The 27,104-nt window shown below is 38.4% G+C and overlaps 1 protein-coding gene across 1 annotated transcript; it reads right to left on the reverse strand.

Moving 5' to 3' along the window:
* Positions 1-5,394: 5,394 nt before the first annotated feature.
* Positions 5,395-25,318, reverse strand: LOC144645277 (uncharacterized). Its single transcript, XM_078504792.1, has 13 exons — positions 24,997-25,318; positions 21,450-21,571; positions 20,996-21,157; positions 20,560-20,637; positions 19,739-19,806; positions 19,285-19,377; positions 18,826-18,937; positions 18,487-18,648; positions 17,675-17,752; positions 17,094-17,161; positions 16,760-16,885; positions 6,957-9,344; positions 5,395-6,461 (listed from the first exon to the last, which is right to left on the reverse strand). Exons 2-12 carry the CDS (start codon positions 21,538-21,540, stop codon positions 6,957-6,959), a joined length of 3,426 nt encoding a protein of 1,141 aa, XP_078360918.1. The 5' UTR covers positions 21,541-21,571; positions 24,997-25,318; the 3' UTR covers positions 5,395-6,461.
* Between the last annotated feature and the right edge of the window lie 1,786 nt (positions 25,319-27,104).

Below are 27,104 nucleotides of genomic sequence, written 5' to 3' on the forward strand. Positions count from 1 at the left end.
TTGGTATAAAATATTTACACAACTTTTTCTCTTTTTTTTTTTTATATTTTCTCCTTTTTTTTTTTTTTTTTTTTTTTATACCCTCCCCCCTAAACCCACGTATTTAAACAAAAAAAAAAAAAATTACTCGGAGGATATTCCAAAAAATACCACAAAAAAAGGGAAAAAAAAATGTATTTAACTACTGATGCTATATTTTGGCCTTAAAATCGAATTTTATCAAACACACATAAACTAGAACATTTTGAAGTTTACTCCAATAAAACCTATTTGGTCCTATTTTATTCGAGAACCAATTTAATTCCTCAATTTATAAATATTAGTAAACGGGTATAAGTGGATGAAAAGAGTATTTTAAGATTTAACTGAGCAATGTTGACTCTACAAGAGCTAAAAGGAGCTATAAGCGGAGCCAAAATGTTAAACTTTAAGAGTACACGAATCTCACGAATCGGAGAGACAAAGCCTACCAAAGCAAAATAGGTAAAAATATAAGCTAATATAATAATACGTACCACTGGTGACGAAGGAAATCGCTACTAAACCTTTTCTCCGGTCACCTTAATCTTTTCGAGACGATTGCTGAGTATATTTCTCACTCATTTGAAGGAAGGGGAATAAATGACTTGCAAAACTTTGGAAGGAACAGATCCATAAGCTGGATTTTCAGACTTATCGCGAGACAGCTGTCACTTTGAAACGTTTGAAATGAACTTGGAATATTCATAAGGGGAATCCCCTGTTTCTGAGAAAGTTGATTGTCCTCGTGATCAATTGTAATGCATATGACACGGAATCAGGCAATGAATTAGGCAATTGAAAGTGTCTGTTTGAAGTGATAGAGCAAAAGTGTCGTTTGCTAAAAGAACATGTCAGTTGAATAATATTCAACTGACATGTTTAAGTTTTCCCTTTGTTGTCTTGTTGAGTCATAATCCCATTCGTATGGACGGGCATGTGTCACACTCTCGAAACGGAAAGTGCTTCACATGCTTTATACATAACAGTGCTTATACATTTCTCGAAACTGAAAGTGCTTGGCGACAGAATGTACCGTATAACAGATAGCACGCGCAGGGACCGTAACTAGCAAGAGGCAAGACGAGGCACTTGCCTCGTCTAGAATTACACCAAAAGTTAAAAAAAGAAACCGTTTATTTGCGAAATTAATTTACAGTTGAACAAGATTGACTTTCCAAAGAAATACCTTGTAAAAATGCTGAAAATCGCGTTTTTTACATCTAGACTTCAAAGTTTGGGTTCGCGCCATTGGCGATCGCCAATTTTGCCTCGTCTAGTCTATGCCAAAAGTCTGGTTACGGCCCTGACGCGTGTAAAGTAAACAGAAAATTTCATCCTTAAAATCGATCATTCTCTTTTCAATGCAGGCACGGTACTCTTGCCTTACCAGGTCCATACAAGATCCTTTAAAATCAATATGCGGGCGAACATGATCAATTAACTGACATAGGGTCGTCACGCAATGCGTGAAAATTGTGAAAACTGACCTCCGTTGCCCGTCTAAAATTTTATAACGCCATCCAAGTATTTTGGACAGACCCGTTCGACAAAAACTGGGATACCTAAATTTCTAGCTAGTGATATGGGCCATATGGGTATCCCCTTCCAATATGTCAGTTATTGGTATCCCTAGCTACAGAATCGACCGAAGGTTAAAAGTAAAAGCTATTTTAAAAGATACAAGGACGAAAAGTATTGAAACAAGAAACGCTTAGCTAAAAAGCTAATTTACAGACCTGTACGTGCCACGAAAATAATAAAAACAAAAATAAAAAATAATGTACGAAACTCCTTTATGTATGTAGATACAGTACCTCAGGAGTGAATACAAGTGGATAGTGTATGATTATTACACCTTTACCTTTGGTGTGGTTATTGTGCAACAAATCGCTCATATAATTTCTGATTGGTCAAAAGCATGATGCCCGCCTTTCATTTAACCTTTTTTTTATAAACATCACAATACTCAGCAAGTTCATTTGTCTCAGTTACAAACATGTAGACGATGTTGTCAGATTCTTGATAAAATGACGGTAGTGCCATATATTTCTCCTTTCCACATAAAACTGTCCAACATACAGACCGGTGCATTCTCTCAAGCCATTAAGGATGGAGGTGCCATACTCAGTGAACCTAAGAAGGTTATACCACCAGAAACATTTTATATAGGTAAGAGGTTCTGGGGCTTATGTACCATATGAATGTGCGGTATTTCTTCACAGTGGCACACATGCCAGCCAAGGTGGGGGTGGTGGGAGGGTCTGGTTGCATGTTCCCACAGGCATTTGTGAAATCGATTCTACTTGAAAATATGACTTCAAGACTTCTAGGTTTTAAGCAATTTTTTAACTGTTTTTAAGTCATTTCAAGTTTACACAATATTGCTTGGCAAATAGTCATGATGGCAAATGGAACTGGGTTAAAAATATGTGAATCTTTAAATAAGGGTGACATTTTCTATAGAGGTGTTAGCAGTTGCATAAGCTACCAATTTTTATTTGAAAAAAAAGTTCCAATGTAGTTATTAGGCGAATTTACATTTGTGAGAATCGAAATCCTGCAAATTCTCTTTGCTTCAAGACCTTTTAAGATGGAGCTAAATTGAGTGGGCTTTGAAGGTCAGAGGGGCACAAAACTCACTGTTTTTCATGGGGCCAGCCATTGCGATGCCTCTTAAGTTCTTCTCAGTCTCATTCAAAGCCATTCTGATCAGTGGGGTGCCCACACACACTTGCATATATCCAAACATTCATCTTGCGCCACTTGATCATAGTGAGTTAAATGTTCAGGCATTCCCCTTAGAAGTTGTGCTGTTTCATTTCCCTAGGGAGTTCATACGATGTTCTGAGGCATGGTATGCATGTGATGTGTTCTTGTCGAATTACAAAAGCGTTTTATTTGCAGGGTATAGCTAAAAGAAGGGGGCCCGCAGGGATAAAATGGGAACTAGTATTTGGGAAAATGTTCACTGAAAAAATGAGATTTTGATCATAGATGGGATATTTATTTTGTATACTTTTGATATTCACATTGTACTTTTTTTCTACTGTTTCTAGTAATTGATGTGTTTTGTCTGTTTTTTGAACATGTCAGTGACTAACACGATAGCATATGCTTTTTGGTCACTGAGCACATTAATTTTTACTTTGGTTCTTATTATTATTGTATTTTCCTTATTTTAATTAATGTTTTTTTTTTCTGTAAATAGTGTGTAATTGTGTACGAGGTTTGTAAATAGTGTGAAATAATAAAAATCTAAATTTGAAAATCTGATATCTGGGAATCACAACATGGGACTGGAATTTAGGCAAATTTGGGCAAACAATGAGCTGAGATGGGATTGGATTTGGGAAAAATTTGGGCTGCGATTTATCCCCCCCCCCCCCCCCCACACCCTTCAGGACCCTATTAAAGCTTTAATTCTGGCATAGCATTCACTGCTGTTGTTTTTTTTATTTGTGTCTTTTATCGTCTACAGATTTTTAGACCAAAATAAATTATGATACGATATAAAATTGTGATACATTCCATTCATTCAGTTGTTTTACAAACAGCAGAAAAACAACAAGAAAAATTCATTTACTTGAAAGTACATATGAATTATAAACTAGTGACCTAGGTGTCTAATTAGAGCAATCCAGTTATAAGGAGTTGTAATATTGGACAGCCATAATTGGAAAAACATGATCGCGCCCCTATTACTTAAAAATGTTGTGTAGAGAACAAATCACAAACGGATATTTTGTTATTGATAAGATCAGGAAAAAGAGGGTAGTTGAGCCAAAAGGGTTGGAGCCTTGAGAAAGGGCTTCATTTTTCAGTCTCGCCCCCACTTCCTTGGCCTACAGTGGCCCTGAGACCAATGAGTCTCGGTGCCTTACTCTCTGTGTATTTCTGTGACATCAGAGGGTTTAACCATCTTGTTGTAAAATAACCTTGTGAGGACCCCTCACGTGTTTAATGTTAACTTGTGGGATCCCCTCTGTGGAGTCCCTGACTTTGTTGTGGACCGCCCCACTTCTCACGGCCATGTGAGTTGACTTATGTCGGACATTGTTTTTTCAATATATCGTTGAGTTGTCCGTTGAGTTGAGTTTAATCGAGCCTTAGACCTATCTTACAACACATCTGACGTCACTGGTGTCGCAATTTATCCGCTCATGGACATTTAGCGGGAAACAGTTTCATTGTTGGGTGTCATGTGACCATGTACTAGCCAATGCGCAGGGAAAATAAAGGGCTATAAGAGAGCGCTTAAACGATATTGGGCAAAATGTGTCAGCGTGCGAGCATCTCCGTGGAGTACAAGCGTTACCCGCGAACGAATTCGTTTCTTATCGATATTCGGGTTCTTGTAATACTGTTCTACTATTTTCTTAAAATGCTCCCATGACACTAATTAATTTAATATGTATATAACAAACAAGTCATCGTTTGTTTCCTCGAAGTACTTTTCGGGTTTAAAGTAAGTTGTGTTTTTCAAATCGCAAATGGCGCTTTTTCTATAATTTTTTAAAATTTAAAATTTTCAAATCACTACCACTTGAGTTCTTTTAAGAACTCAGGTGGTAGTAATTCTAAATGTTAGCCAGTCCCATGCTTCTGCTTCTGCTGTACTATTTCGTACATTATAGCTTTTAATCCAGCGACTTCTTTCGGTCCTCAAAGTGTACACAGAAACCTGTACGAAAACGCTAAAATACGGAAAATCTTCAACTATTTCGCAGATGTTTCTAATCAAGAGTTTAGCACTATAACTGGAAGGTCTTCTTATTTTTTCAGGAAATAACAAATTAGACTGGTAGAAGAGAGAATCATTACGAGAGTAAAACTGGTGGGTGGTCATATAGCAGCCAACAAGGCCAAAACGATTCAAATCGTTCTATTTAACGGACCCTTTACGGTTTGTCCATCTAACAATCCTTCAACCTTGTTTTCAGGGTCTCTCTCTTCCCGCCCCTCCCCCCCCCCCCCCCCCCACAGCAGTCTCTCTCTTGACTAGCTCTGAACGGCAGGAAGAGAGAGACCTTGGTTGACCATCCCTTGGAAGTAAACTTTCCGAAACCTTTATACCATGAAATCCCCCCACTCCCCTCTCCGTTTATACCCCTTCCCCTTTTTAGAAATATTCCCGTTACAAGCCCCACCGGATAAACGCCCTCCCTGTCCAACTGCTGCCACAGAACGTATTGAATGTCCTCAAATAACAAACCCTCGTAGACCCAGGGGCGAAACAAGGAAAACCTGGTTGCAAGAGAACTTTCGTCGCTCCGATTTTTACCAGATTTACTTTGTTTCGCCCCAACCAACTGCCCCTGGGTCTCAGAGATTGCAAAGAACATTTGGAATAAACCGACAACTGAAAGCAAAATCCAACGTTATCAGCATTTATTATTTGAAACAACTCTATCTTACAAGCTTAAAACTAGCTACTCTCGCAACTCTCAAGCTCACAACCTGATCGCCATCTACTGCTGATGTGTGTAGATGATTAGCCTGGTACGAGGACTGAATTAGCTCATGAGAACTGGAAACATAATCAGTCTTTGCTTATCTAGGAATAAAATATGAAAACTGGAAGTCCGTAACGAGGGATTGATCGCAATAAAATTATTTACATGTAAAAATTATAAGCTTTTGGCAACCTGTCTTCGTCGGATATAAATGTGAAAAAGTGAAAGATAATTCTACGACGGTTCGGAAAAATCTTTAAAACACTGAACTTCTATGCTTGTGTTAATCTTTTCTGAGTTCTCACTATTTTCTACTTATTTACGAAATCTACACAAATGATATAGGTATATAAAAAAAAAATGAACGACAGCACCACAAAAGGTACAATTCTGTTGCTTCGGATCGTTCTGGAAGTTTTAACTTAATTACGCAGTCTGTTCAATTCATATCGATACAATTTTGAGTTAGGCTGCTCGAAAACAGTTTCTGCATTTTTTTAACAAACTGGGTTGTGTGTTTACTTGAACCGTAATAGAAACAAGAAAATGACAAAATTGAAGAAGTTGGATTGTTTTTTCAAATATCCTAACTTGCTGAAATTGAATATATCAACGTTATACATTAATGCAACTTAATCTCATGCGTGAGTTGACCTGCATTACGCAAAAAATACATCGAGAAATAATCATTACACTAAACTAGCCTTAACCATTTTATCCGAATGGTTAAGTTTACTACCTTCCGAGAAGGTTAAAGAAAGTACAATCTGCTATAATGATCTCCCTAAGGCTGTGTACACGACTTCAAAATAAAACAACAATGCTGTTAACAGCTGTTAGAGCAACAATTAAAGATAAAAATTGGGTTTGAGAACACTCAACAATCACTCATTTAAGATAACTCTCGCAGGTTTCACTGTTAAAGGAACTCTGGCTACTAACTGGGACACTAGCGCTTGTTGACATAGTCATACATTCCTTTGGAAGCTAAAATAGAAACAAAGTAATTCTAATCAATACTAATCATATTTAAAGAAATGTAAATTGATCGTTTTTCTTTTCAGAAGGAAGGAAGGAATTTAGTAAAAATTGGAAACTCAAAAAAAGTCAGAGGAACAGGGGGTACTTTAAATCTTAAAATTGGGTATAACCCTTTGCACAATTGTTGAGAAAATTGTTGGGTCATATTACTAAAAACGAGCAAGTTCTTTGTTTGTTCTTCGAGTTATTTGTTTTTTTGTCTCGAAATTCACAAAGCCTTACATTTAATAGGTGAGATGGGGTGGAGGACTGGAAATTATGGAAGGCAACAGACGCAGTTTTGGTGGGTTTCTTTTTAGCATAAAAGTGTTAGCTTTAATCACCTCATCTAAGAAAAGGATATACAACTAGTATGACTGACTTTGAAAATAACTAAGTAGCACAGTTTTTTGGAAAATATACCGTTTCTCTTGATGGTAAACAGAACGTTTTTTTACTTACTCATTGCTTCTGGGAAAAGTCTAGAGTGACGTCGTCTCCAATGAGTACAAAAGGCGCCCAGTATTTCAGATAACTGTACTTGTCTGATTCTCTGAGATCTTTCATGGCCTGGTTCAGGGACTCGCTTGCGCTTCTTCCATCCACGAGGTGATGGTAGAAACTTCTCATAAACTCCATCGTAGCTTCGTCATCAATTGCCCACAGTGATACCAGAACAGAACGAGCACCAGCGCCCATAAAGGCACGTGCAATACCGACCACACCTTCAGCTTTGATTTCTCCACGACCACTGTGACAGCAACTAAGGACAACCAGTCTTGCTCGCACTTTAACACTCAGAACATCTGACATCTTCAAAATGTAATCTTCTTCCTTCGTAGGGATTCGAGGTGCTTGCTTTGCGTCCGGAGTTAGAGCAATTTCACCAGTTTCCATGCATCCATGTGCTGCAATATGAACTAAAGCAACTGAACTAAGTCCCTTTAACACTTCGCGTTTCGTTGCTTTTTTTCCAATCAGAGGCGTCACGTTGAGAATCTTTCCGATCATTTTTACTTCCTTTCTTGCGAACGGAAGAGGATCAAGGAATTTTTCTCCCTTCCAGTTAGTAACTTCTTCCACCCACGGATCTCCCACAAGTAATGCACCACTCCTACTATGGTAGTCGTCAGGGCAGTCAGCAATCAGCCGCAAACTTGTCAACGAAGGGATCAACCGGATTCTAAACGAGTCGCACAGGTATTTTGAATCCGCATCCACCAATGCAGCATACGGAGCTAGCCACAGTGGTCCATCTGGGACAATGATTAGCTCATCACCTTGAATCAGGTCGGCAATCGGCTGAATTAAGATGTTATACAAGGTGCTCAAAGAACTCTCTTGTTGGAAGAAAGGTTGAGAGTTTTCTTCATCGCGCTTCTCATTGGCTTTATAAAGATTTGCTCTTAAAGCATCCATAGAACGATTCTCGCATATAACCTCAGAACGAACGCCAATTTGTCTGTAGGTATTATGTATCAAGGACTGAAGAAAGGGGCTGCCCTCGCCAACTTCCTTCTGTCCTAAACGAACAGGTTCGTCTTTTGAGAGAGCCCAGAGATTCATCTCACTAGTAACATTGTCAAATGCCTGAAAAACTGTACTTGATGGAATAGAGCGTTTCAGTTTAAGATATTGCTCTTCTTCCTCCTGTGACACGGACTGACGTTCTTTAATGCCAAATTGGGATAACATAAGATCAGTTAGATTTTGGGCTCGTCCTTTCTCAGCAGCAAATAAAGCTTCGACCACCATGCCTTGCTTTAACAGTACTCTCCATAAACCAGTGTATGCAGTGTCAACTTCATTTCTATAGCCAATTTTCCACTCATCTTTACTTTGAAGAAGGTTTCTCACATGGTTGTATAATCTTACGCTACGTTCGTTATATTCTAAGGCTTTTGGTAAGAAACCTTGTGATTCGAAGCTGAGACCTAGAAGGTGATAGGCTTTGGCTTCCGCGTTCTTGTCTCCTACTTCTTTGGCGATTTTAAGAAGCGATTCGTGGTAGTCTATAGCTTTTCTGAGATCACCGAGAATTAGAAAAGCATTTCCAAGATTGCCATAAGCATATCCTTCCCCGACCTTGTCTCCTACTTCTTTGGCGATTTTAAGATGCAATTCGCAGTAGTCTATAGCTTTTCTGACATCACCGAGATGTTTATTAGCATTTCCAAGACCGCAATAAGCTTCTCCTTCACCTGCCTTGTCTCCTACTTCTTTCGCGATTTTAAGACTCGATTCATAGTAGTCTATGGCTTTCCTGAAATCACCGAGATGTAGAAAAGCATTTCCAAGATTGCCATAAGATTTTTCTTCGCAAGCCTTATCGCTTACTTCTTTCGCGATTTTAAGACACAATTTAAAGTAGTCTATGGCTTTCCTGAAATCACCGAGATGTCGAAAAGCATTTCCAAGATTGCCATAAGCCCCTCCCTCTCCAGCCTTGTCTCCTACTCCTTTAGCGATTATAAGATCCAATTCGTAGTATTCTATCGCTTTTCTGAAATCTCCAACACTTAGAAAAGCACTTCCAAGATTTCCACAAGTTTTTCCTTCACCGACCTTGTCTCCTACTTCTCTGGCGATTTTAAGATGCAATTCGCAGTAGTCTATGGCTTTTCTGAAATCACCGAGTCTTAGAAAAGCACTTCCAAGACTTCCACAAGCTTTTCCTTCGATAGCCTTTTCTCCTACTTCTTTGGCGATTTTAAGACACAGTTCGTAGTAGTTTGTGGCTTTTCTGAAATCACCGAGACTCAGAAAAGTATTTCCAAGATTGCCATAAAAAAGTGCTTCTTCAGCCTTGTAACCCACTCGTTTGGCATTTGGACATTTGAAATCACCGACCTAAAAGAGGCAAATAATGACAAAGGTACCAAAATTATGCAAGGACTACTTGTGCAAACAGCAGCGAAGTAAAGCCGAATCTTGGCGTAGATCAGGACCAGCAATATAGAGTAAAACGATAAACCAAATGCAAGGCTGATCGGACAGCTGAAAAGGGGAAATAAATTTTATTGCCCAATATTTCGGCTAGACAAAACTATCTTTATGAAATAAATATATGAAATTCATATATTTGTACTGTGGACATACATTTTAATCAAAAAAAAGTTTTATCGCAGTAATGTACTCAACTTAAGCAGTTAAGAAAAGCAAGCCTGAAAAAAATTCAGGCTTGAACGGGAATCGAACCCATGACCTGGTATCGCTGAGGTCATGGGTTCGATTCCCGTTCAAGCCTGAATTTTTTCAATCTTGCTTTTCTCAACTGCTTAAGTTGAGTACATTACTGCGATGATCTTTCATTTGCTTAAAACTAACTTTCTTCAGTGGCTGTAAAAGCTAAGTAAGAATGGAAATGGATGGTTACAATATTTGAAACGGTGCTAATTAAAAAGATGAAATATGATTGGTTGACAAATATAGACGTCCTTTTTTTCTTTATTTGTCAACCAATCATATTTCATCTTTTCAATCAGCATCGTTTCAAATATTGTAACCGTCCATTTCCATTTTTAATTAGCTTTTTCAGCCCCTGAAGAAGGTTAGTTTTGTCTAGCCGAAATATTGGGCAATAAAATTTATTTAGCTTTTTCAGCTGTGCGATCAGCATTGCATTTGGTTTATCGTTTTAAAAAATGACAAATAATCTATATTGAAGTCCTGCTCCTGTTTTTCCTTTTGCGGTTCGACTCTTGCGATGCCTTAATTTTTTATTGGTGCATTTAAAAAGAAAACTGTTGTAACCGGCGGTCTTTTTTTGCGGGGGGGGGGGGGGGGGGGGGGGGCTGACCATCAATCCATCCCTCACCCCTACGCTGTATCTGTCGACCCTGCGGTGGTCGTTCTTTCAAAGCAGTTCAAATGTAGTGCGAAGTGCAACGTTTTTATACAGGGTTCTTTTGTTACAGTATGAACGTACATCACAGAATTTTACTTTTGAGATATTGAGTCTGGTGATCGGAGGTTATTGTTTAAGAACAGATTTTTTATATGTCTCTCTGAAATCATAGCCATGTGCGTTATGTTGATGTACCACTGTAAATTCCTTTTTATTTATTTATTTATTTTCCTATATTTTTATTTTTTTATTTATTTTTTTATTTATTAACGTGGCCGATGCATACGATCAGTGGACGTTGGACTTTGATTGGGAGAAATTAAATTTATCAGCTAATAGGAAAACGTCTTAATCTCGGGTGTGTTACCTTGTAGCATGTGTGAAACTTGTGTATTTTGATGATCACACGAGCTATGAAGGCCGTGGTTTTGACCCTGGCTAGTTATATCATGACGGATTGGTCAAGGTTAACAGGCGTTGCACAATCAACGAGGGCCAGTTTGAGGGTCATCGACCTAGTCTGTAAAAAATATGTTAGTTACGGAAACGGGAAGTCTACGTTGGGGCAGCTACACAGAGAGTAGCTCAATAACCAGCCATTCTTCAGACGACAACTAATCACGTGGGAGGACAGTCGTATTGTGTGTACGGACCACAACCAAAAGGAAGCGCGTTCACGGATGCGATCATTGGTAGCCCCGAATGGACGGTTTTTTGAAATTTGTAAGGACTTATCATGGTCTGAGCACAAGGAACAATAGTCGTCTATCCAGTTGCTGAAGATGAAGTCGGAATATGGCCTCCAAAGTGTTTGTTTCTGAATTCTTTGATGATCAACAAACTACGTTTAGAAATCAGTAAGCAATCTAGAAGTTTAGCTAAGCAACATTTAAAGAGATAAGAGTAATACTTTTACTTTCCACTTCACCTGAAACCTTCGTTTTTAATGTACAGGCCACCGTGATGTTGCTATTGTTAGCGGCTACTTATTTTTAAGCGATTTTTTCTGAGTAGGTTTATTATTATCAAGCGATATTCTAAAAAACATTTTAGCGACATCGTATACACCAGTTTTAAATTAACATATAGCTAAAATGGAGAAAAAGTGTCTAGTAGAAGCACAGACATAGTCACTCTTAGAAGAAACAAAGTCAATTTAAAATGTCAGAAAATGGGGCTAGGAAACCCGGTGTTGCCGCCTACGACGGCTTTCTCCAAACCTTTGAATTGTTCGGTGATCTGATCTTGTCATATAGTTCTACCGGGCCACTTAATTTAATTTTGTTTTCCTTCCGTGGCGGGGGGACTTAAATTTCAATTAAATTTGGGAATTAATTTGGGAATTAAATTTAAGATAAATGGGCTACCACTCGAACTTCATCTTTAGGTACCTGTAGATATTCGACCTAAACAGAGCTTGAATTTGCGATTTGAATTCCACCATCTTGGAAGTTTTTTGAGCCGCGTTACATCGACCAGCAGGTTGCCTGTGACGTCAACTCGTCAAACGTTTAGCGGGAGTTTTGTTTTGTATACAACTTCGCTTTGGCGCTACATTTTTGTATTTTTTCTTGTGCTCGTTTGTAACTTTTATTACAGTGCGACGCGCCTTACTGTGGCCACCAGACAAACTTTTTTTACAAGTGTCATCTTTTAATATTAATTTTTACGTTTTTACTGCGTTTTGTTGACAAATACGATGCAACAAGTATCTATTTGATCGTATTCAACTGTTCGTCAAACTGATAGCACACTTATAAAAAGGTGTGTTGGGTGGCCACGGTAAGGCACGTCGCACTGTAATCGGGCACAAGGGCGATGTCTGTCTGAAACTTTGGCAAAGAAATATGCTGGTTGTAGTAAAAATCCTCAGTACGGCGTGGTGTTTTTCAGTCAAGTACGTTTATAGTACGTGAGCGGTTTATAACACAGTAATTTTGAAAGAGTTATTTTAACTCGTGTTCTGGGGTTAAACTAACTCCTCAAGGTGGAGTTATTTTTTTGGGGAGTTACTTTAACTCCAATAGGAGTTATTTTAACTCCCCTAAAAAAATTATTCTCTTCAGTATGGGAGTTAATTTAACCCCTTAATTGGACCGGAGTTACTCTGTGGGAGTTACTATAACTCTAAAGTGGAGTTAAATGTAACTCCTCTGGAGTTAAATTTAACTCCTTCGTGGAGTTAAATTTCAGTTTAACTTTGTAATGGGAGTTAAATGAACTCCATTTTTGGAGTCATTTTTGAGGAGTTAGTATAACTCTCCTCGAGGAGTGATTTTAACTCTCTAAGAAGAGTTAAAACAACCCTATTTAGGGAATTATTCTTGTGAAGCAACTTTAACAATGGAAAGGAAGTTGATGTAACTCTGCGATAAGAGTCATTATTTTAGGTACTGGAATAACTTACCCAATATCAGAATCATTACTGTTGTTATTCTTTTTCGTTTAATTATATATGGGTTATTGACCAAGCGTGAAGTCAAGATGGCAGGATATTGGCCAAGTTCTTTTTTTGCGTGTTTATGGACCGAGACGAAGTCAAGGTCCATAAACACAACATTTTTTACAGAACGAGGCCAATATCCTGCCTTCTTGACCGAACAAGCTTGGTCAATAAAGGATTTATTATATGACTTTTTTCGAGTACTGAAAAGGAAGCCAGTTGCATGCACGTTCAATGGCGCACGCTAAAATCATTTCATTGGTTTAAAAGCTTAATGAGTGACTGTCAAATTCTTGAATGAATCGAGACGAAATAAAACGACGCTACAACAGCGAAATTTACCTCTTTTTAACCCTCAAAAGGATATTGAAATGGCTAAAATTGCAAATCAACGTTAAGTGTCAAGCCTTAAAACAAGAATGTCCATTCCATCTGGCCGCCAGCTTTTGATTATTGGACGTTTTGCAGAGTATTTGCTCGCTTCAGGCGCTTTAGTGGTGCAAGCCTGCCGTCACGGTGACACGAGCTGAATATTGAAATTGTGATTGTTGAAAGCGTTTGGGACTTATAAATTCACGGGAAGAGCTTGAACTTTCCTACATCATTGATTTAAATGTTCGACCCGACCTTATTCGACGTGAGCGTTGGAGGCTTTGGTGAAAAGATGTTTTAAAAGCTTACATTGCCTGGTTCGCCGTGCCGACCGCTTTCTCCATCAAGATTTACACAAACGACAAGTTTGCCGAATTCTTTATTTTTCAGGTATGTCACTGTTAGACTTCTCTCCCTTTTCTGCCGAACAAAACCGATATCATGTCTTCAAGTCGCTTTGCGTTTTAATTTTTGAATTTATAGCTGGTTGTTGTGGCAAATATAATTCACAAAATTCGTTAATTAATTAGTTTGTTCTCGTTCGCTTCAAGACCTATTTCTTTGTAATAGGACTCTCTTTCGCTAGAAACAGGCAGAAAATATTTGTGTTGTTTCGGTAAATGGTTTCATAGCTCAAGTTTACGACGGAAAAGCTCTTTGCATGTAGTAGCGTCGACGGAGCAGAAATGTTTTTTTTTTGCTTGCGGGAACACAGCGGGCGATCCCGAGCGGTCAAGATGGCTCCATCTTGACCGCTCGGGTAGCCAATCAGAGCACGCGATTCGTTTCATCTTGACCGCTCACGGAGCTAGTCATATAATAAAAAGACATACAGCCCGTATTCATTTTGGGTATGGTGGAGTGATTTCAACTTTCCATGAAGAGTTAAAACAACTCTATTCTGGGAATTATCTCCGGGATGGAGTTACTTTAACTCCGGGCGCAGGAGACTTTATAAATAAACTTCAAAGCTTCCATCGTTTAGTTGAATCACTGCCACGCGAATGTCATCGGCATATAGGTAATTCCGTACACAGTTAAATTTTAGGCATTTTAACACTAACAGTAAAAAATTCACTGTAACAGTAAATTTAATCCACAAAGAAACAAAAACAGCTCCATAAAGGCCAATATTATTTTGTTTAGAATATCAAGAAGTTTTCGGCCATTTAATATTTTCCGACAATTTCTTATCATTTCGGAAGATTTCTTAAGACTACCAAAGATTCCCGAAGACTGTTGAAGATTTCTGGAGAATACGAGGATGTCCGAAGACTACCGAAGATTTCCGAGGAGAACCAAAGCACAGGCTCAATGTTCAGGAGTGATTTTTTAACCCATTTTCGAAGAGCAGATAATAATTTACAATGCTAAAAGACTACGGGTCTTTCACGAAAAACCCTCCAAACACTTAAAGATGAATTCCAGTCCGTACTGCGCAATCTCGGCTGCAATGTTTATGTGAGCCCACCACGAAGCAATGTTTACAAGCAAAACTAAAAATTCTGCGACAAACTTACGTTTTTCTTCATTGTTAACGCCAGATATTCTTGCAGAACAAATAATAACGAGTAGAAGAACCTTGACGCTATTTCAAACCGACGTTTCAGCTCTTGGAAATTCTTGAACGAAACGAACTGTAATGGCGGACTAAAAAACTTCATGTATGCTGTCACCGAAGTGTAACGTTTCAACGAATTCAAAACAAAAACGAAAACAAACCCCGAGTCTGCGCAGTACGGACTGGAAATCAGCTTTAACTGTAGTTTCTTCGGAAATAGTAAACATTAAAAAATTTACCAGCAAACACTAACGATGGGGAGGCGCGGTGGCCTAATGGTTAGCGCGCTTGACTCCGAGTCGAACGGCCCGGGTTCGAGGCCTGGCCGGGGCGCTGCGTTGTGTTCTTGGGCAGGACACTTTACGGTCATAGTGCCTCTCTCCACCCAGGTGTATAAATAGGTACCGGCGAATTTACTGCTGGGGGGTAACCTTGCGATGGACTAGCATCCCATCCAGGGGGGAGTAGCAATACTCCTAGTCGCTTGATGCTACGGAAACCGGGATAAGCTCCGGCTGTATGAGCCCCATGGCTCGGACACAGACTTTACCTTTACCTTACTAACGATTATGGGCAAATAACACTAAACAATAAACGGCCCATTCAGGCCCTCTATTATGTTAGTTCTGTTGTGGATTCTCAAGAAAATTACCCCGTTGTTTCAGAATGGAAAATTTCTCATGATCATAGTTATTTAATGCCTCACCCTGTAGTTTATCCTACCTATGGTTTTAATGAAGACAATAACGTTGCTTAATTCATTGGCCTCCTTGACAAAGCTTGAAGTTGACGATGTTCCCCTTTTGGAAACTATCACCGATAATGAAAGTGAAGAGTTTTTAGCAAGTACTTAAGTCAGTGATTCTAGCCCAACTCGCTAAAATCTTTAAAACTAGTAGTCACCAACAATAGTAACCTTCAGGGTAATTAGTTTTTAATTATTATACTGGTTTTCTTTTGTTTTGTTATTATACTAACAAGTCTCTTTCGGTAACAGTGCCTCTTACACTGACCAGTTGTTAACTCGTCAATCGGTAATCAGGTTTACGCACCGACTAACGATGCTAATGAGGAAGGCAAAGACGGTTTCATTTTAATTGCAGAAAAAGATGAATGGCGTGCGAAAACATGATATGGTGATTGATATGGAGAACTGAAATCCAAAGATAGGCGGACCAAAAAATCCGCAAATGTACCTGACCATCATCTGACAACAGGTACTACAACCAAGTCGATCACACAACAGTAACTGTAAATCAGCGTGTATCTTGACCATAAATTAATGCCTGTTGTGACTCAACTGAAATCATACAGCAAGGCAAAAAGAAAGCCGTTTTGAAGTAATACGAGGTTAGCAAGCTAGAAATGCAAGAGGTGAGGCAATACAAAACAATGGTCGACAGTGGATGAGAACCGATAGTAATTGGTCTAATTGATAAGTCGATCGTGGTAAAACTCACAGATCCCTTCATGCATCTCTTGTCATCGATTTCCAATCTCAATCAACTGTTATCGATTGATATCGATTATGGATTTCATTGATTTGCCACGCTGGAAAAATGGACTTTCAATACCAAACCTAGTAAGAGGCTACCAAAAAATAACACAAGAAGAAGATTGGTAAAGGGTGAGTGGGACGACGTCATTATTTATAGAGACGTAAGCACCGACCAACTGACCATAATTCTACTGAGGCTGCAAAGCAGACGCAAGTGATTGACAGATCATGGTTGTTGCCTAGTTGAATGCTTATGGAACCAAGCAAGGAACATGACAGGGTTTTCGTTCGAGCGTTTTTAACTTTTCCGTTGTTACTTGAGTGAGCTTAATAGCAACAAAAACTTGTACTCAATCATCATCATAGTCATTATTTCTCATCGCGCCAGTAGACGCATAAGGCCAACTGTACTTATTATCGTAGACAAAATGGAGGAATGTAAATGACTTGGAAAGCATGTAGCCTTGTTTTTAACTTATTCTTACAGCTAGAAACGTATGGAAAAGTAAAACCGCGAAAACCGAGAACTTTCCAACAACCTTACCTTGCCTTTTACAATGTGAGTTTCTAAATTCGTTTCTGTGTTCTCTACGTCTGGTTCCTGCTGCTTGCTTTGTTCTTTAACAGACCTGATCCTTAACTCCAATAGCTTCTTGTTACTCGTGTCAATCTTTTTTAGTTAAGAAATGTAACCTGATTTAATTTGTAAACAAAGAAATCTAAAACTCCTCGCGACTTAAAGATGACGCTCCTTCAGTGAACCAGGTCATATTGTTTGATTTAAAAACTGGTATTCTTAGCAAACGAGTTTTTTGTTTTACTAAACAAGGAAAAATACGTCATTCACGCAAGAAAAACTATTTCTGTGTAAAGGATACGGCTAAGCCCTTGTCACACCATGTGATGGCTTCTCCAAAACGATTCAGCTTGATACAGGCACTCGCTCCTATTATAATAAATAAAACAAATGTTTCCAAATTTAGTACAAAACGTCTATAAATATGTTCATGTTCATTTTTATAATATTATTTTATATTTCTATTGTTTAACAGGTTAAATACACCAGCAATGCACTTCTTTATCAAATACCCCGAGCAAGCAGCTATCTATACACAGGCGACGATTAAAGGGTTCACTGATACTTGTCCACTAGCATACCATTACTGGCATTAAAAAGTGGAAACTGAAAAAGCTGATTGTATTTAAAATCTACGATGATTTTTTTAAGCATTTGTATCACAAACCGTATTAAGCTCTTGAGAATTTAAGCTATCAAGATTTGACGATAAATAATTTCTGAACAGCCATTAGCAAACATTAATTATGAGCTAGCAATTCTATCTTCTGTTTCGATAGCAAGCCCACACACGTGCGTTTTATCAAGTGATGAAATCCATGTCATGTAAGAAAGAATCGAGCAAGGGGATGTGGAAAAACCTACACGTAGTCAACAGCTTACCTCTCTCAATTGCCTTAAGGAAAGTTGGTTGTAAGTCAGTGGCAGCTCTTGCATCTCTTAGTGACTTTTCATAATTACCTGATATATTGCAATTAGAAAGAATATGTAAAATGAAACTGACAGAGCTGTAACGATTGATTCTGTGTGTTGTATGAATGGTATTTCACTGAAATAGAGCCAAAAGAGTAAGAAGACCGCTCCTTTCGTTTATTTACCCTTGAACGTTCTCCTTTTCAATGTTTTGATAATGTGGAAATATGTTTAGTGGGAAGATAAGATTTTTTCAGGCTTCTTTATTCCAATTGCTTAAATTGGAAATTCACTGCGATGATCATTTATCACTTTCATATTCATCCGCAGTTCATATATGAATTATTTCATATACATTACATCAATATGTTTAGTGTTGCAAACATTTAACAATGGCATAACATAGCATACTGCTGTATATCTCCCACGGAGAAGGGGGACTCGGGATTTCATGTGACAGCGATGATCGAAGGATTTTGGGGTTTGAAATTTTCGATTCCGGCATTTTTTGGGGGAAGGAAAACTTCAGCTGTAATTTGGCAAGTATTTTGTTTGAGTGGTTTGATTTAAGTAGCGATTTTTTGGGTATCTGAAAGCAATCTTGCACCGAACATATTTGATGTATAACATGTCTTGAAAAATCTTATCATCTAAATGGTTGAAAGAAATTTGGCCCAGAGAAACATAAATATTACAGATTATTGCTAAAGTAAAGAAACATATAACTGAGGTGCAAGGATCGACAAACAATCCAGCAGAGAAAAATCTCTTACTACTCTTACCCAAATGCAAATGTGCAATTGCCCTGTTGCTGTACAGTTTGGCATTCAGTTCGTCATCTTTGCAGTTCACTTTAATTCCTTCCGTGTAGAAGTGAATGGCATTGCTTAAATTCTTTTTACTGTACTCATAATTTCCTTTATTCTTGAAGATTTCTGCTTTCTCTAATGGAAACCAAAATGTTCAATAAATGTTAAAAATATAATTTGTTGATTTATAGTATGTTTCAAACGTGTAAACCGGAAAAGACAATAATAGACAATGTGTTGTCCAATTCCATTTTAACCCATTTATGTTAGTAAATTTAAATGGATTGCTTGTCCTGTAAATGTATTATTTACCTCTTAAGTTGTCTTCGTCGCATTCCGATGCTTTATCGACATATGCTTTGACTTCGCTTTCATTCGCAGCATTCTTTTGGGCTGTTTTAGTGACATCCTTCGTGTCTTCATCCTGTATTAAGATAAAAAGATCCGAAAAATTCCTCGAACTCCTTCCTCGGTTTTGGACTACTAATTTAAAAATTCGCAAAATATGAACAATTTGTCATCGTCATCGTCATCGTCATCGCATCATCATCATCAAAACCTTTATTTAAACGCGATAAAATCTTCATAACCTCAATGTTTGTGTTACCGTGGCATAAAAACTAAAAAACAGAATAAAAGTTAAAATTTACCGATATACAAGAAAAAAAATTAAATCTTCTTAGAATAATATTTTTTTCAAACCCAGCTGATCAGAGAACTGGTGATATTATAATAAGTCTCTTCAAGACATTGTTTTGGAGTTAGACTTACCGTGATTTTAAAAATGTGACTTTCTGGAATTTTCTTGAGCTCATTGACAGACCTGGCTTTTAATCCTAACAAGGTCTTGTTATTTTTGTCAATCTTCTTAAAGTTAAGACACATTACATTTATAAAATAGACAAGATAAATAATACATTTTCTGCATTAGATCTTGGCGGTGAAAATGGTGTGACGATAGAACGACCTGCAAAGCGGGTGGTCACTAAAGAAGTAATCAAAAACATCATCGGATATACAAGATACCTATACAATACCATACCATAAAACAGAAAGATGCTGAGATTAACATTAAATACAGTTATGTTGTTTGGGCATTTCATCTCTCAAAGATTAAACGCTTACAAGGTTATTGTATTGCATCTCGTTAGATTCAAAACTGTCTATCTTTTGCGAAACCATTTCTGGCTTTTGTCGGAGGGCATTGCGTATTGTCAAAGGATACGGCTAATCCCTTATCACACCACGTGATGGCTTCTTCAAACTGCTTCAGCTCAACACACGCACTTGCTCCTGAGTAAAAAAAATAAAGGATACTGTTAACTTTTTATTTGCATTCATAAAAGTTTAAAGACATCTCAACACGGTAGAAAATCAAGGATCCCGACAACGGGCGTCTGTCAATGGGCGTCTGGGGAGACGCGGTGACCTACTGGTTCGAGTCTTGGCCTGGGTCTATGTGTTGTGTCCATTGGGAATTCACTCTACTCTCACTGTGCCTCTATCCACCCAAGATGTATAAATGGGTACCGGTGAATTAATTGGGAAAGTGTAGCCCGGCAATGCACTAGCATCCCAACCAATGCATTGGGTATACCACTGAAACCGTTACAAGCCTCGACAGTAAAGGGTATTTGCATGTCCTGATGCAGACCTTTTTTAGCAGCATTAATGGATCATTTTATCGTTGCACAAAAGAAGTGTTACATGCATATCAAGCACGTACCAGCGCTCATGTTTGCCCACGAAATTTGAGAGAAATAGATGATCTTCCAAGGAAAACTGACAGAGCAATGCAATTTTTTTCTCTCTTATGGTCCAATAACAATTCCAATTCTCGTAATAGAAAGATTTCTTTCTGCCATTTCCGCCATTGGAACTCTACTAATAACGTAATCACGTCATGACTGGAGAATGTTTCGTATCCCGATTTCAGAAACTGCGCGTGGAGTATGCATCAAAGGATGGCCTCTAGGTTGCTCTTCAAAACTACGCCGTGACGTCATTCTATTTCATTCTGTTGTATGTAGCATAACATTCGCTTACCTCTAACAATCGCTTTGAGGAAAATAGGTTGTAAATCAGTGGCCGCTTTAGCATCACTCAGTGAGTCAAGATGATTTCCTGTCGAAGAAATGAACTAAATTTAAATTTTTATTATTTTAATTATTATAAAAAATAGACTAAACCAGAACTCCATTAACAGAGAAGCAAAAGATAGCAAATCAGATCATTGTCATACGAGCACTGCTAGTGCCGACTTTGGTACTAAAGGTTAAAACGACAGTGTTTTTTTGCCTTTTTTATGGCGAAGAATTTCAAAAGACAGTTTTGTAAAGCACTTACCAGGATTTTAATGCTATGCCTTTCGACCTTACAGACCTGGGCTAGATTACGAGTCCCTATATCAATAGCATTAATATTTATAATAACTTGAGAGGATAAAATTAATGTTTTAATGCCTTACATGTAGATGCCTTACCCAATTTGAAATTTGCAATGGCCCTGTTGCTGTACAGTTGGGCCTTCAGTTCGTCATCTTTGCAGTTCACTTTAATTCCTTCTGTGTAAAAGTGAATGGCGTTGATAAAATCTCTTTTTCTGTATTCCTCATTTCCTTGATTCTTATAAACCTCAGCTATCGCTGAATCGAAACAGAAATGAATTATTGTCCGTTTGTTTTGCTACATAAAAGGTCTTTGCACTGCTGAAAAATGTTATTAATTATATTAAATCGAAAAGATCGAATCCGATTAATGAATTCCTTATTTACACTTCTTCGCCACTGCTTGAAACAAACGGGCGCCTGACTGGCCGAGATATCCTACCAAAAGCATAAGTAGACGCAGTAGAAGTAAAATTGTATCCTTAAGACATTGTAACAGCGATAAAGAAGTAGAATTTACTAGCAATCAACCTGGTCCAGTTTCCCTTACCTCTTAAATTGTCGTCATCAAAATCCAGTGTTCCTTCAGCCGGTGGTGTGACGTCATACTCACTTGCAACTTTGATTGAACTCCTCGCCATGGTGAGATTTCAGATCATTTAAAATGGCAGCCTAAAGTTTGAGTCAAAACCGATAATTAATTGCAGGTCTTGACCACTAAAAGATACAACGGCGAGCGCACCAAGGCCGATTTATGGCCAATAAAATGAAAAGGATCTGATTTTCCAATTTAAAAGCGACGGATTTCACTTGAACACTATTGATAACGTGCTGAAGACAGAAGTCAACTACTGTTGCTGTAGTTTGGCATGAAACTCGATTTTTTGGAAGAAAAAAGTCCACTGAAACCTATATAATTCGAGAACCAATTCAATTCTTGCATTTACGAACATGAGTGAAGCCAATATTTGGAGTCGCATGCAGACAAAGAATATGTACATAAAAAGAATGTTCTAGGATAAAACTGAGCAGCTTGAAATATACAAGAGCAAAACGTAGCTAAAAGTGGCGCCAAAATATTGAACTTTAAGAGTACAAGAATACGAGAGACAAAGCCGACCAAAGCCTAATAAGAAAAAATATATATACGTACCACCAGTAACGAAGGAAATCGCTACTAAAGCCTTTCCCCGGGCATAATATAATCTCATTGTGACAATTGCTAAGTATATTTCACACTCATTTGAAGGAAGTGAAGAGTAAATGACGTTCAAAACTTTGGATGCAACAGATCCACAAGCTGGATTATTCGCTCTGAAACAATTGAACTTGAACTTGGAATATTTATAAGGGGAATCCGCTGTTTCTGAGAAAGTTGATTGTTCTTGCATATGACATCATACCGGACATTGAACAAGGTTTTTATAAGTATATTTTTAAAGCGATAGAGGTCCGCTGCTTTATCAAAGTACATGTCAGTTAAGTATATGAGCAAAGTGTATTGCCAACATCAAAGAAAATTTTACTCTCGTTGTCTTATCTAATTATAGTGATCGAGTCACAATTTTATTTGCATATTTATGGATGTCATGTGTCACGCGCTCGATACGGAACGTGCTGAATGTACGACACAAGTTTCAAACACGCGTGGAATTTAAACGGAGCCTTTTGTTAGTTCATTCAGACAGCGATGTACGACGTAAATGACTAGCTCATTCATGCAGCGAAGCACGTAAATGAATGAACAAGAAGCTACTTAGTAGCTCGAAACCGGGTGGTTAATGTTTAACCACTCTTTTAGCTAACAAGAAAGCCTAAGGCTTTTAGACGTATACCCAGTAGCGTTTTATTTCCTTTTGTTGCTGTTCAACAAGAAGTGCGTTATGTTGAAGCGTGACATGCGATATACGATACTCGGCCGTCAGTATTAAAGGTCAAAGGCACTTTGATCGCTTTTGAAGACTTTGAAGGTAGAGATATCAGAGTTGTTTTCGTTCTACTTTTAAAACGCATAATATATAACTTGACTCTTTCAATTATATGTCGTACTGGTCATTTCTAACTGAGCAGCAATTCTTTTTGCTCTGCGGTCTAAGCGATGATTTATTGTTGAGTTAAACACACGGAAAACGCGTATAACGCACGTAATTTAAATCCCTCAAGTGGCAAGTAATTTAAAACATTTCCTCCGTCCCATTCTCCTTCCTCCATTGAGGCAATTTCAAGTGGGTGATGAAAGATGACTGGTTTTAAGCCAATCAACATGCGTGACCTTCAATGCCCTACCGACAAAAAAACTAAAAAAAAAAAAAACAAGTAGCTACTTAGTAGCTCGAAACCGGGTGGTTAATGTTTAACCACTCTTTTAGCTAACAAGAAAGCCTAAGGCTTTTAGACGAACCCAGTAGCATTTATATTTCCTTTTGTTGCTGTTCAACAAGTAGTGCGTTATGCTAAAGCGTGACATGCGATATACGATACTCGGCAGTCCGTATTAAAGGTCAAAGGCACTTTGATCACTTTTGAAGACTTTGAAGGTGGATATATCAGAGTTGTTTTCGTTTTACTTTTAAAACTCATAAAATATAACATGACTCTTTCATTTATATCTCGTACTGGTCATTTCCAACTTAGCAGCAATTCTATTTTGCACTGTGGTCTAAGCGATGATTTATTGTTAAGTTAAACACATGGAAAACGCGTATAACGCACGTAATTTTAAACCCTCAAGTGGCAAGTAATTTAAAACATTTCCTCCGTCCCATTCCCCTTGCCCCATTGAGGCAATTTCAAGTGGGTGATGAAAGATGACCAGTTTTAAGCCAATCAACATTCGTGACCTTCAATGCCCTACCGACAAAAAAAAAAAACCGAAGGTAGATTATGAACCGGGGGGCACCAGACCCCCACCCGGTTAAAAAACCGAAGGTAGATTATGAACCGGGGGGCACCAGACCCCCACCCGGTTAATGAGATCTAGGCGGAAGTTGTAATTAGCTCCGTGGACGGGAGTTTTTGTTTTAAAGGGTGGGCCGATATTCGATACCAAATATTCGATATACCGATATTGAGACAATTTTGATTGAAAAGTATCGATACTTTCGAAAAATACCTTTCGATACCTTTGCGATACTACACATGTGACCTGAGCCTGCGGTCTTCTGCTCAGCACCTGAGGTTTAAAATGTAATTTTGCTTAAACATGTATTTTTACGTTTAAACATGATGTCCACACGTTGCTGAAGAAACAAACAGACCAAAAATCATCATTCTTAGAATGTCAGGACTGTCCTTTCTATGGACAGTCAAATCACGTGACATATTTATGACGTCAGGACGGAAATGACGCCATAATATCGATATCGATATCGAGAAAAAAGACAAATATATCGTATAGATATTTTATTGAAAAACCTGTATCGGCCTGTCCTTAGTTGTTGTTAGCTCCGTGGACGGAGAAATTGTAGGCCGTCACGGAAGTAATTTCACATGGTACTCCTCCCTCTAACTAAAAGTCAAAAGTAAATTACATGAAGCTCAGTTACACATGTGGAAAGAAGTGAAATCTTTTTAAAGCGTGATTAATAAATTAGCATCAAATCACAATTTTGGAACTTTTAAAAGTGTTACGTCCATCAAGAAGCAGAAATGTTCATCGGGGGACCCTAGAAGGGATCATGTCAACGCATGCTGAAACACGCAATCGAATCGAAACACGTCAACCGCAAGTAGCTTGTTATGGTACCCCTCCCCCTTAGTAAAGTCAGGGTTCAGATAGACATATGAAATGAAATAAAATCACGCCGAGGGGAACCCTCAACGGGTTCATTGTGATACGAGGTGACAAACGCAACAAAGTCCATCGAGGAAGCCATACTGGCAAGGCGTCATTTGCTTTCACATTGGTAAATAACCATTACCTGTTTTATTCTTTATTCCCTTGTCAGCGAAATTGCCCCTAAAGGCACGATAGAGAATTTTCCATTTTATCTTAAGTGTTTTTTTTCCGGTCACACAATATGATCCGTGACGCACGTTACCACATTATTTGAAAAGAATATATCTTTTAAAAATTAACATAAAGAGTGTTGAAGTACCTTTATTTTCGGTTCATGGTACGTGTAAACATACACTCGCCAGGTGGGTAACGTCACGAGGCAGAATAAGTTCCGTTTAAGCGCGTAAAAATAGTTCAGCATTCCTTTAGCTCGTTTATGCCCAACCACCCTGAAAGCGGAAAACAACAAAAACTGGTAACAAAATATTTTGGAAACTGGATGAAAAACATGAAATATTAATCACTGAATATCGAATAAAACTTAAATAAAAACAAGACATGAATCATGCATATCCAAAGCCCAATTATTCACCGAAGGGGTTTGCTCACACCCCGAAACAGAGCCTTTTCCGGATTATACTTAAAATCAAACAAAAACTGTTAGGATTTATTCATTGTTAATCGATTGCTTTGATGACGAATGTTTTGAAGTAAGATCACATGTTTGCGCTGCTCGGCGTTGTAATTACTGCTACTGGCTAAACTGTCGTTTAGCAAAAACGTTCCCAGAAACACGTGACAACAAAACTATATAACTTCTCGTTTATGAACACAACAGTGTAACAATGAATTATTAATAACCTGAACTCACTATGCATGAATAACATAATCGCTGAGGTTTCGATTTTTAAGGGTACATCTCCTCGCTTTCATGTTCAGTTGACTCACAATCATTCGAGAGTCGCATTCTCGTCTCCGAGCCGCTTGTTCTTCATAGCCGGCTGGGCCCGATGCACGAGGAACAAGTGGCCTAGATCTGGGAACACATAATTTGATTGGCTAGATCCGAAACAAAGAAAACTTAAATTTACCAAGTCAAATCAACTGTTTAAAAATCCCTTTATTGTAAGAGATTTGCGACTGTTAATTTGGTTAGCTAGATTTAAATTCTATTTGAAAATCTAGCTTATATTCTATTTAAAAATCTAGCTAATGAAATCATGTAACTCCAGAGCCACCTGTTATCGTGCCCCAGGATCAGCGACTGAGAGGGATCGGACAAGCTGCTTTGGCGACGAGAATGTCTCCAGAGCCACTTGTTGCTCGTGCCCCAGGCCCAGCCGGCTAAGATGTACAAGCAGCCCTGGGGACGGGAAAGTCGAGAGTCGTTCCTAGCTCCTACGAAACAGACTCGTTCCCAGTTCAAACGAATGACAAAATTGTCGACCATGGCAACGACGAAGCAACTGCATGAAAAAGAAGCCTGGATAAATTTTTCTGGCACTGATTTTGTGTCATTTCAATATTTGTCGCTCCCTAGAAAAATTCCTAGAGTTGGTGGGAGTAAAGTTCAAAATTTAGAGCCGATTCATCCAATCACTAAAAGATTAACTAAGGTTTTAAAGAATGTGATTTGAAGGCTTGGTTGCTGGCCTAGCGTTGTTGGAATTTGTAAAGTGTGTTTTGATTGGCACTTACCCGCATTTAAAAGTCGAATTAATACTCTACACAGATGACTGTAGTGCTGCGTCATCAGTTTTTGGCTGAATTGCCACACTTCGGGTTGACAACGCCCAAAGAGAGGATTACGTCCTGAGGAAGTGGTGTTAATCTAAAAAGCCCTTTTTGGGAGGGGAGGGAAGGGGGGATACGTCATCCCTTGTCCCGATAACTTTGAGGGTAGGTAATCAAAGTTGTTACCGTATTTTCTCGATTTAACACCCCCGGCGTTTATTGAAAACGTGCCCTGGTGGACCCGACGTTTAATGACTCGTGCAGGTTTTTTTAGCCCGGTTTTCATTAAGCAAGGGTTTTATTCATTATTTTTGACAAACATGTATCTTGCTAATACAGCTTATTTTAATTACCTTCAGGGGCCAATTTTCAGCCCGACCTTGGAGATCCGGCGTTTATTCGGTACCCGGCGTTCAATTGTAAAAATACGGTATCCTTATTATTTTGGCTTTTATCCCAAAAATCAGGGTCTCTCTAAAACATAAGATATAAGACAGTTTTCATGTATCAAAACCCGGAAAATTCTCAAATTTTTTTAGTTTCAAAAACTACAAGATTTCGATTTGCTTTCGTAACAGGGTGTTCTTGTTTTTGCAATTGTAAATTTGCACACGAACTTCATCACTGGTGCGGAATTGTACAGAGGAGAAGACATGAGGATTTTCTTTGCGGCAAGAACATGGCGCTTGATAC

Source organism: Oculina patagonica, chromosome 3 (genome assembly GCF_052425735.1).
Source record: "Oculina patagonica isolate OP01 chromosome 3, crgOcupat, whole genome shotgun sequence".
In the NCBI taxonomy this organism is placed as follows: Eukaryota; Metazoa; Cnidaria; class Anthozoa; order Scleractinia; family Oculinidae; genus Oculina; species Oculina patagonica.